Here is a 13,073-nt window from a genome sequence, read left to right on the forward strand (position 1 = left end):
GGTATATGAAATGTCAACATGAAAGTACGAAAATGCTGATAGGAATCAGACCATTTAAAAAGTCTGACTGTTGCAAGCAGCACATCTAGGCAGCTTTTCCTGCTGCTTCATTTCCACTTATCCCAAGTTCCTCTGAATCCACTAACTTTGACTGTTATAGGTAATAACTAGGCAGGTTCTTCTGCTTTCAGCCTATCCCCATTGCCCTTGAATGCCTAAAGTCTGACTGTTGTAGGTTGTAATTAGGCAGCTACTCCCCCAAACTCCCACCCATATAAAGTGTCGCTGTATCCTAAAGTCCAACTTTTGTAGGTAAACAGGTGCCCAGCCCTCAGTTTCTATTTGTCCCAAGGTTCCCTGAATCCCACTTCTGCCTACACTCCACAAGTCTCCATCCATCTGTGTCTGTATTTCTCTCTCTCTCTCTCTCTCTCCTTCTGGAAAGCTAATCCATGATCCCAACACGATCTCTATAAAAAAATGAATTTCATTAATCTGATTCAATTCATTCTAATTTAATCTATCCATGCTCCATTTATCTTACATTCAGAAGTCCATTGCCTACCTATCAGGTCTCAACCAGATCTTATACTTTGGCATTCTGTTTTCCTTATTAAAATTCTTGCACATTTTTAAGTTACTATTTTGCCTTCACTGCAGTGGCCCTGGGATTGGTTTATAACCACTTCATAAGAAAACTTCAACCAAAGGAAATTACAAAACATTATTTCCCATCTAATGACTGGTAAAGCCTACAGAACTTCTTGGTGCATTGGCGACCCTCACAGTACAGAGTTCTACATTTACCAGGTGTCAGTAATGCAGTAATTTAAGAGGCATAGTGAGTTTCTTTCCCTTGAGGACAACATTCCTCTTATGATACCATAGTCTTCTTCAGCTTGCTTTTTAATTTATGACCCAATTTCTTTCCTAACTTCACCTGGCACTGTCACGACTGTTAACATCCTAGTCATTTTTCAAAAAGTGAATTTAATGTAACTGTGAGAGTATCCCACTTTACACTGATACACTCCGGCACAGGAAAAATGCTCTATTCTGATTACAACCTGCAGATGTGGTTGTGCTGTGCACAGCTTTGAATGCGAAAACACTTAAAGAAGGCTTGGAGAGTCTGGTGAAAGTGGGGCCTGCTGGACTCGATAACCTGCTGTGACAGCCATATGTAATTTAGTATAGACTGTTTCCGGCATGCCCTTTTGCAGGGGTGTACAGAAATCCACACAAATTATCCAATACCTTCAGAAATTGCACTTGAGGAAACATACTGACAGTTATATGTTGAATACTACATTAGCAAGCATGCTCTAGACAGGAAGAGGGCACATCTAAAAAACAGAAAGGTCAAATGAGCTAGGATATAGATGCACAAGATGCTACAACAGAAGAAAAGGGAAGAGGCCCATAACATACAGCCAGGGAGTATTTACTTAACTTAGATACATAAAAGTACTTTTTCACAGAACAATTTTTTTTTACCCTTAGAGAGGCAGCCTGAGTGGGTGGATGAATTCACAGGAGCCTTTAAGGGACCAATTGACAGCTGGAAGGGCTTAGGCAAACCCATGTGGTAGGAAGAAAGAACTACTGAATGGTCCCCCAGTACGCAGAACAGATACATTTTCTCTTTTTCCCATCACATTATGCAACTTATTCCCTTTCCCACTATTTCAAAGATAATTGAAAATATCACAGCCTGTAGAAAACCTGACATATCACTCTGATTTTGCACACAAACCCAGTAACTACATTTACTGGCAGAAATTTGTTTTTATGTCTGAGACCTAGTCTTTCCATCAGTGGCACAGTCATGAGATTATAGCAGGTCAAGTTCTGATTCTATAGCAATGATCCTTGTCCAGACTTGGCACTTAAAAACACAACTGATGGATAGTTCTGAAATGATGATTCAAATGTAAATAAATGTGGTTACCACTTCTGCTGTTGTGTAGATGGGCAGGGAGAAGCACTAGGTTCCATATGGGGTAAAAGCATACTATTGTTTTCTCTGTCGAGTTCACCATTGGTAATATAATAAGCATTATAGAGCAAAATACAGGGAATTACTACAAGTGAAAGATGAAATTAGCATTACACTAGGCACCTGTTTGAGTCTGGTTCTGCTGGTTACACTGTATCAGAATAAATTTTAATGATTGTGCAATTCTGCAGATGGGAAGCACGTGGATGTAATACAGACACAAAAATACCTTCCATGTATTCATTATGTAAATGGTATAGCATCTTTCAGAAGAAAACATGTCTTGAAATAAAGGATTAACTAGAAATATATGGACTGAAAATCTTCCACACAGAGAAGTTTCTTGCACTGTTTTGAAATAAAGGATTAAAGATGAATCAGAGAATGTGCAGAAATAGTTCTTTACAAAGATGTAAGTGGATGTTTGGAGCAGGCTAGGAGCAGTGGAAGAAAATTAGTTAAAGCATTTAAAAAGGCCAGAGCACCCAAGAAAGCATGATGAAGATGGGAACAGCTGCAAACCACCTCAGCTAACTCCAGTAAAGTACTGGCTTCAGTAAAAGTTCAAAGAGCAAGGGGGGATAGACCACGTGTCTACTGTCTGGCAACAACTTCTACACAGCGACATGAATGAAAAATGAAAATAATAGAAAAAAATGCGTACTAGACCTGTGACACCACGTTCAGTCTGGAGCCTAGCAGGGCTCCTCTGATACAGCAACACAATTGTTTTGGCCAAAAAATGTCTGAAGGTATACACACATACTTGGCAGTACCTTGTAAGTTTTGCTGTATACTTACCAACTTGTAGACACTAATCATAATTCTCCACTGTCCCTGATTTTGACTCAAACTTTAGTTCTGTCCCTTTTAATCCTTCCTAAATATGGTGATTTTGTAGAAAAGGTGGTGAATTACAATTAATAAATAATGGTACTAATTAAAAGTTATAGACTTCCTTTACTTCAGAAAATAAGTATTAATTCACATTCTGTTATTCTTTCAAGCTCTCAAGTCAATAGTACCAATATTTAAGTGTCTCTGATTATTTCCGGATTTCTCTCTGATTCTATCAAAATTTGCCCCTGATTGGTTGACAGCTATGGCACTAACCATTGCATTCCCACCAGATGCAGACACCAGCATGCCCTGCAACTGTCTTCTATAAGAAAAACAGAGAACGATCTACATCAGCACTTCTGAAACTCTGTCTTCTTAATGTCATTATTCTTCCTTGTGCCACACAGCATTGTATTCAGTATGACATTAAAAATGCAGAGGTCATACAGGTGACTACAACATGTCAAGATCGAATAACCTCTGAAACAACCCATATACAAGTGCAACACTACTCTTGCTTGACCAAAGGGACAGTTAAAGCTATTACATTACACAAGAAATTAGAAATATCTCCAGTTTTATTACTTGAGCTTCAACAGGAGGCTATTTCCTGCATTTTTAAACTGGAGCAAATTAGAAAAACTGAATGGTTAATGAATATTGAGGTGTTTTACTTCTCATAGATTTCTATTGTGTATTTTTCCACAAAAAATGTATTGCTGCCATACACAGGGCTATAACTGGAGCAATGTGATGATTAAATATTTCAAAATCAACTTTTACAGCCAAGTATGTCTCATCATTAGTTGTCTCTATTTGCACAAATCTATTCTGTTTGAAATAGAAGGCTAGGATTACGTACAATGGATGTACATTTCCACTGTCATTTGCCACAATTATTCTTTATACCCATGGGCTGGGACAAAGTAACAGAATACAAATGGTAAAATCCAATGTTTTTGGCTTATGAAAAAAAAAGAAATGAAATAGCATCTTAATAACTATGCTGCAAATACAGAAACACTTAAGTTTAGCTACACAACATGCAAAGCTGGGATGAAGGCAGTCTTCATAGTTAAGATCATAACAAACTAGTACTTTTTTCATCTGTCCAATAGCTGCACCCACTTTTCTGTGAAAGCTTTAATAAATGATGTGCTGTGGATGGAGAAGGAAGGGCCTGGCATAGCATGCTGTGCAGGGACATCTGTGTACATTTCTGCTTCTGTCCCCTAACCCTCCAATCTCTGTGCTGTGACATCAGATAACATCTTGGCATTTTCCCACAGAATGCCACTCAACATCTGGTTAGAAAATATGGCTAAAAAACTTTCCTGCCAGGTTCATAATGCAGGCAGCCACAGATGAATCACATCTGAGCCATCCTATGAAGACAGCTGCAGAAGCAACACATTCTGGCAGTTTTCTTGGCTGTTGAAAGTATGGTCCTTTTATCTCTCTAACTGGCAATATAGGAAGCATCTACAGCTGTACTACATGCCAATCACCTCCTCACCTACCTTACACTGCAACGAGCTGCAAATTGCCTACACACCACTAACTTCCCCTACATGGATTACATTTGCAAGGAGATATAGGCTTCCTCCCCATGATATCCCCCCATCTGGCCGATGTGTGTGTGTGTGTGTGTGTGTGTGTGTGTGTGTGTGGGTGTGTGTATGTATGTCAGTTGCATCAAGCCTCAGCCATCCCCTTCCAAACTCATACTGTATACAACCATACCTGTTACAGTGTCCCTGCCTTCTTTCCTAACTCATAGTGTACATGATCACAGCTGTACAGCATCCCAGAATTCTTCCTTTCTAACTTATACTGTATGTGACCACAGCTGCACAGTTTCCCAGCCTTCTTCCTTCCTAACTCATAATGTATGTGACACAGATGCAGTGTCCCAGCCTTCTTCTTTTCTAACTCATACTGTACATGACCACAGATGCAGTGTCCCAGCCTTCTTTTCTAACTCATACTGTACATGACCACAGATGCAGTGTCCCAGCCTTCTTCTTTTCTAACTCATACTGTACATGACCACAGATGCAGAGTGTCCCAGCCTTCTTCTTTCTTAACTCATACTGTATATGGCCAGAGATGCAATGTCCCAGCCTCCATCTTTTCAAACTCATAGTGCATATGACCACAGATGCATAGTGGCCCAGCCTTCTTCTTTCCCAACTCATACTGTACATGACCGCAGATGCACAATGTCCCAGCCTCCTTTCTTTCCTAACTTATACTGTACATGACCACAGATACACAGTGTTCCAAGACTCCTCCTTTCCAAACTCACAGTGCATATGATCACAGATGCAGTGTCCCAACCTTCTTCTTTCCCAACTCATACTGTACATGACCACAGATGCACAGTGTCCCAGCCTTCGTTTCCCAACTCATAATGTATATGACCACAGATGCAGTGTCCCAGCCTTCGTTTCCCAACTCGTACTGTATATGACCACAGATGCAGTGTCCCAGCCTTCTTCTTTCTCAACTCATACTGTACATGACCACAGATGCACAGTGTCCCAGCAATCTCCCTTCCTAAATCCTAATGCAGACAGCGACAGTTGCAGTGTGTCCACACCATCTCCCTATCTCATACTGCAGACAACCACAGACCTGTGCAGTGCCCCTGCCTCTCCTTTCCTAACAGCTACTGCACACAGCCACAGCTGTAGTGTCACAGACAGCTCCATTCCTAATTCCTGATGCACACATCAAAAACTGCACAGTATCCTACCACACACAGTTCATACTGCAAGCAGCCATGGTTGCACCATCTCAATAACCTACCTACATAACTCCTATTACAGGAGACCATAGCTCCAAGGTGTCTCTGCCATCTCCCTAAACGGTTCATACTGCAGACAGCTGCAGCCACATTATCTCTGTAAACTACCTCCTCAGCCGATGTTGCATTGTACCATTGTTGCACTGTGTCCTTTCCATAATCTGCATACAGCAGGGGACCACAGCTTCCTGTCCCTATCCCTTCCCTATCTAGCTCTGCCTGCAGTTGTAGGTACGCAGTGTCCCCTTGTAAGGTTCAGACTGGAGTTTGTGACAGCTGCATCATGCCAGTACCATCTTATTGCTGGCTTTCATACTCAGGAATCCAACAATGCAGCACATTCTAGACTCCTCAGTGTTTGAATCATGTCCAGATGTACAGCTGCATCCATCTCTGTGTCAAAATGCATACAGTTGTGCCACAATGCAGCTTAGATAGTAGGAAGACATAGGTGCACAATATCCCAGACATCTCTCTGCCTGGTTCATACCATAAGGACTTGCAAATGCACCATGTCTAAGCCATCATCCTGTCTGGTTCATAATATAGGGAGTTGCACTTATCTACCTGATACAGACACTTCCCTGGATGGCTCATAGTTGACCAAATCCAATATAGCTATATGTGCTACCAAACTGTACAGTCACTGAAATATTATCCATTTGTGTAGTGGGTTCATACAAAGCACCAGCTCCTTGTAATGTGAACAGTGACAAGAAACTTCATTGTTTTACTGCATGAAAACAGTAGTGCTGTTGTCTAACTGAAAAACATTGTTGCTTCTAGAAATTTAAGGCTATAAACAGAATGAAAATGCACAAACTATGCCTCCAAAATGACTTTTGTATTTAACTGTGGGGTATTATTGCAAATGCATGTAATTATTGCAATAACTCTACAACTATGTACAAGATATAAAAAAGCATATTTAGCAATGCCAAAAATCTTCAGTTATACATTAAAAAAGAACTTAAGCAAAAAACAAAATCAGATTCAGTTCCACATAGTTGTACTTGGAGGAAAGGAAACTAAAAGCTGTATTCCAAGTTTTAACACATCACCTTGTTTAAATCTGGAAAAGAAAGACTAAACATACAATGTACATACACACATAAGGGTGTATAATGAAACTAATAAACAAAAATTAGCTTTCTAATTTGATTTTATGACAGTATAAGTGGCAAGCTTCACGTAATCAACACTAATGAAAGAGCCATATTTCTGTTACTTGTAATTATTTTATTTTGACTGTCCTACTAATGGATACATTAAACTGCAGATAGACTTTGACCTGGTTTCTCCTTATTTAATCTGTGTATTCAAATAACTGGGATGTGGATGAAATGGTGCATGTAAATCCTGTTAAATAAATGTGCTATCATCCATGGGAAACTCTCTGTTGACTACAACTAGATTAATATGTTATTACAAAATTACATTCCTGACTGGAGAGAGCAGCCATGAAGTTTTTATGACACCGCAACACAAAGAGCAAAACAAAAACAGAGCACGTTACATAATCATGCAAAGAATAAATTAAAACTGTTTAAATAAACTGCACAACCCGGTACATCTGAACATTTATAGTAGTCCAAGCATTTCCACCCCTTAATAGCAGCGCCCATAATGCATAAATAATGTTGTTTTTGGTCAAGCAAGCATTTTTTGGACAGTATCCTTACCCAGCTGTAACTGTCCTCTACCTACATAACTCATATTACAGAAAACCATAGCTCCACTCTGTCCCTGCCACCTCCCTCATGTGGTAACTGTTCAACAATCATCATCTACTAGTTGGTGAATTCTGTCCTGAAACATATTAATAAGCAGTACTGAATAACACAATGCAAGATCGGCTTCTACAGTGCTGTGCTCTTTTGTTTACCTGCATGGATAACTGCAGGTCCTGCAAGCTGTCTTGTTGTGTGAGTGCATTTAAAACACAACAAAGACAATGGCATGCATGGGAATGAATGCAAAATGCTGCATTCTTCCAAGTACACCAAAAGGCCTCATTTCACACTCGCATATGTAGTATGCTAAAGTCAAACTGTCTTAGAAAATAACATGGCAAAAGTACAGTAAAATTCCTGGCTGGAGCCACAGCTTTCCATGTCTCCGACTATCAAAACTTGACTACATTGAGTATTTACTACAGGAAATATAACATAGTGTTAAAGAGAGTGGGTTGCAAAACATAAGCTCTGGATTTGAAACCTACATCCTACCCAAGACTAGTTTCTCTGCTTTGAGCCCACTATATGTTAGCATGGGCTTCAGCTCCCTTGTGACCACAAACGGGATAAAGTGGGTACTTTAAAACAAACGAATGCATGCATATTGACTATTCATTAGCAAGTTACTTCATTTCTTTTATGCCACACCAGGGACCTTCTAGAACTTACCTGAATATATCATTTAGGCGTCCTGATCAACATTACTCAGAAAAAAAAAGCAGCCAACTTTAATAGAGATTTGGCTACATGACAAATTAATTTTTTCTCTCAATGGCCTCTTTTGCCACTAAATATCTTGTGAGTTGATCTCAGCAATAAGGCTGCTCAAAGAAATGTTCATAAAAGTCATATATGCATTGCTTTGTTCAATACCTGAGCGTACTATGCTATAACACATTATTACTTTGTAACAAGCACCTGTTGGTGGGTAACAGCCTCGTAATAACACATCTATGAACTGATGATCCTTACTGCCATATGCAGAAAATGGTGCCTTAAAACCTTTCATAAATACATATCCCTATAAGAATGCCAAATCACACAAAAATGATCTAAATCTGTGGCTTTCCATACTGATCCTATAATCTTGTGGCCTGGTACCGAATGCAGCCATCTGCTGTTACTGTGTGGTCTCTCCTTCCAATGTCATCACCTCTGTATGTTCTTGCTACTATCTGGTGAATTCAGGGTTGCTCTGCTATCTCCAGACAGTTCCAGAATGTGATAACAAGGTACCCTTAATAATGACCTGCACACCACACATGACATAAGTCACACTGCTCAGTAATATCAATAATAATATAATAAGTGCAGAAAACATGGAGAGACATTTACAGTAGAAATCCTTCAAACAACTGCTTGACCATTACAATATTAAGAACCCCATCTTTAAACAAGATATGCAGTATTTGTAGAAACATTTCATATTCTTAAGGGAATATGCCACCCTGACACTTGCAAGCCAACAGACAGTACTACAACACATTTCTATTTACAAAATGGCTTTCAGTCACCTTATAAAGTATACAAGTATCACTGGGTTAAATGATTAGTATTATGCGTTAGGTTCTCAAATATATACATATACACTTTATTCCCAGTCTAAATAAGCCTGGCAACAGTGGAATTTCAGAATGATCCAAAATCCTTTCAGTACTCTTGGTAGAAACGCACAACGTGATTGTTCAGTAGTTCCCAGAACTTGTACAGACTCTCTTAACTGTATCCAGCAGCAGCTAAAGTGCACAAAATTAGATGCACTGAAAGGCACTTGGCTAGTGTCTGTATGTGTTCCAAGTGCATTTATTCTGTACAAATGCCAGCCCTATTGCAAATTATTGCTTGTGTGTACCATTAGTCATCCCCCCACTCATGCAAACCCTTAAAGCTGTTGACTGAATGAGGATATAGTAAGGATTCAGTGCAGCATAAAAACTCTTGCTGATTTTCTCTTCTGGTTCCATTTCTACAGTCACTGTTGACATCATCAATATAGTAACATAGATACGCAGCAGGAAGCATTCAGTGTAATTCAAGCAGCCTTCAGTAATCCAAATGTGAAATACCACGTTTTTTTTATTTTAACTTTAATGTTAATATTATAAATAAACTGTACATAAACCAACAAAGTTTGTGCACTTCTCAAGAATGTCACCCACCGCACTTCCTTTAAGTCTTATGGTTATGAAAGATGATGAAATGGCAGTCTTGAAGAGTACACAGAAACTAGGATGTCTTTATTGTATATAAATCCTCTGATTTACACACATTAATAATGTACAAATTTAATAAAAGGAACAATTCCACTTAACAAATGTAGCGATACTCTTTCTCTTAGTTTATGCACATGGACTACTTGCTTTGCAGAAATCCTCCTGTGCGAAAACAATTTGGGAATAACAGGTGGGAATCAGTAGGTTTCATGACTTACAATTTACAGACAAAACAGTGAATGACTACCCACATGACATAAATAAAAAAGCACTGCTCCAAACACGTTTGTGCAAAGATCCAGAAAAACAAATGGTTGATATCTACACATAGAGGGTTCACAGTAAGTGAACGTGCTGTGACAGCAGTAGTTCCTTTATCACATCCACAGTCCACAATAAAACAGAATCCATCTACACAGTTGTCTTAGTCACACACTGAGTGCACCAGCTTTAAAATAACTCAAATAGCATTTCTTTATATGTCTGTTTGAGTTAAGCACGACTCTGGTTATGACGCCATACTATGGAACTGATGGTGCAGTGATGTAAAGTCTCACCAAAGTTTTCAACTTCTGGTTTCAATACTGGCAACAGAGATTCCTTCCTGTAAGAAAGGTGATTGTCCCCCCGAGAACCCACATCTCCTATCTTCGGCATCTGCATAGCAATTACTGGAAAAAAAAAAAAAAAAAAACATGCTTGTAATTTAAATAAGACAGATTTTAACAACATACACATACACAGATAACATCACTCATAAACCACAAAATGTGCACTTCTGAGAAAAATAATTCATAAACTTGCTAGTTAAAAAAGCAAAGAAATCATGCAGGAAGGCAGACGATGATGTTACACCACTGTCATTACATGTCAACTTTATCACCGATCATAAGCTTTGGTTAAAATAATAAACTGAATTTAAACTTGATAAATGTTGATCTAAAGACCAAATGTAAGAAAGATATCTAAAGTGTAGGCAAGTAAACAAAAAGTGTCCAAAACAGACACAGTGCTACAGCTCACCAAATTTACCATGAATACTATTAAACAAAAGTAAATACAACCAGCTCCTAAAAACAAAGACAACACACTTTGCTTCAACTGTAAACAGTAAACAGCATAAAAACATTTAAGAACACAACCTAAACTAACTTATTTGACCTGTCACAACCCATGGAAATACTAAGAATTTTTCCATGAATGGCTTTACCCCCATAGCTGCCAGCATGTGAGGCTTCACCCTTAACATTAACATTCCTTACAGAGATGTTACACCAGCACCGAAAAAGGAATACTTCCCCATTGCTTACATACTCAGCCTTACTGGGTATGAATATTCACAATACTTGGCTATGACAGAGTTCAACCATATACAAAACAAATCCTGCTGCAATCAACCACAGTTCAGTCTTATTCTAGTATCCCTCTCAAATGTGTTGTAACTATGGACTATTGATTCTGAGTGTACAGAAGGCAGCTCTTGCATGGAGAACAGTCAAGCGTGTATCTGTATTCTGACAACCTGTCTAAGCATTAGCCTCTGAAAGTTTGCCGTGAGAATGTCAACTTTTCAATGAGTCCTTTAACATCATCATGTGACTGGAAGGGCACCATTCCATGTGCCTTATACTAATAAATAACTACTGCTTGCATGCTAGGTTAAAAATTATCATATGCTTATTATGTCACAACACGTCCTATCCATTACATTTGCATACCACGCCATGCTTGAAAATCACTATCTCAGGTTTGCATGTTATATAAATATATTACCTTTGCTGCAATGCAGCATCACTATTCCATATCTATTATGGATTGCCACCTTCATCTAGCACCTGTAACAACACCATCCCATGCCTATTAGAGTGCAATATTTTTTCCGGCCTTGTTTATTATAGTGCAAACAAACCATTCAATGTCTTATGTTGCTACACAACCACAATTACAATACATGTGACTGTACATAAAACAGCCACCAGAAATGGGTGTATAACCGGTAAATTTATTTAACTGTAACTGCCCTAGGCTTTTTAAATGTCTACTTAATTTTGCAATCCATGATCCACTGTGGTAAGACTTTTTAGTTGCCTGACACCCGTGTGGTGGCAGAAATATTTCATAATTAGTCTACCTTCATGTTTCGTTATGTTTTCCATATAAACATATTCCACTCAACAGGTATGTCAGTACCTTACCCATCTTATTACTCCCCGTATCCCAACCCTCCCTCCTAACTGTATAATTCAGGCTTGCTCAGACTTTCCCCATGTGTGTGCCCTTTATACCCTTTACTTTTCAAACTCCACTTTGTATCCACTTTACTAATCTAACACCCATAGAAAGTCTAGGTCACCAGTCCTATCTCACCACTACATTAATGTCTGTTATTACGCTATACAACCGTATCTTATAACTTACACTGTATGGTGTTACATCACTCTCTTACATTTGATGTGTTATATCAGGTCCCTGTTATACTGTCGATCCCTCATATGAGCAGTAGACACAATAGCAAGCTATAACAGCTTAAACACCCTAAAATTGAAATGGGAGAAAAAATACTGAAAACAAAAAAGAAACAAAGCACATGTGTCCCCCTCCCCCTGCTAGTTATATATACCAACTCTGATATTACACCAAAGTGGAGAAAGGAGTAATTACCTTAGATCCCACTGTGACACAATCCTGCACAGCAACACTCCTGTCCCATTCAATATTCTGTCTCTGTTTCAGTGTTCATGCTTTTGGGCATGATTTTATACCCATCGCTTATCCGAGTATTCAAAAAGTGAAGGGAATCCATTACAACATGACATTCTGTATCTGTTACACTCATATACCTTTGTGGTACAGCACAATAAGTCTTTGCCAAAGTATAATACGGCTGCTCCACATATGCGATGTTGATGAATCTTTGCCTTGTATCTACTACAGTGCAATTACATCATCTCACTTTGTTACAGTATAACACCATAGCATACCTGATTTTTATGTTGTACCCTCATCTCAAGTAAGTTACAGTGTAATATTGACATCATCACCTCTGTTGCAGTGTAACGCTGTTATCCATTTGTTTATTATAGTATAATAAAAGCATCCTATTTCTCCTCATGTTAAACTGCCATCTCTTGTCTTTTATAATGCAGCAATGAACTCCCATGTCTGTGAAAGTGCCAGAAACCCATTCTGTGCCTGCTGTTACTAAAAGATAATCCTTTATCTGCCTTACTGTACAAATATTATTCATCCAGTAACAAAGGAACTTAATACTGATCACCTGAACCTGTGTAAAAGTAATACAAACCTTTTTAATGCACATGTTTCACTGCCCAGCACTGACATACTTATAGAGAAACACCGTTTCAGAAAGATAGCACTGTTTAAAACCATCTTCATAACAGACTACTCTCCCTTCTTAATGCATCTGTACATGAAATAACAAATGCCATCTCACATGCTACACAAAATAATTTGCA

General features: G+C 38.7%; 1 protein-coding gene across 7 annotated transcripts in view; it reads right to left on the reverse strand.

Moving 5' to 3' along the window:
* Positions 1-8,672: 8,672 nt before the first annotated feature.
* The window catches only part of PIP5K1C (phosphatidylinositol-4-phosphate 5-kinase type 1 gamma), a 1,117,364-nt gene continuing 1,112,963 nt past the window's right edge, over positions 8,673-13,073 (reverse strand). For all 7 annotated transcript variants that reach the window (XM_044053870.1, XM_044053872.1, XM_044053871.1 and 4 more), the window contains one exon: positions 8,673-10,268. In XM_044053870.1, the coding sequence (XP_043909805.1) occupies positions 10,266-10,268 (3 nt within the window). In that variant the 3' untranslated portion in view covers positions 8,673-10,265. The remainder of the gene's footprint in view (positions 10,269-13,073) is intronic.

The sequence above is a fragment of the Protopterus annectens genome, chromosome 13.part0 (genome assembly GCF_019279795.1).
Source record: "Protopterus annectens isolate FY-2018-M chromosome 13.part0, PAN1.0, whole genome shotgun sequence".
In the NCBI taxonomy this organism is placed as follows: Eukaryota; Metazoa; Chordata; order Ceratodontiformes; family Protopteridae; genus Protopterus; species Protopterus annectens.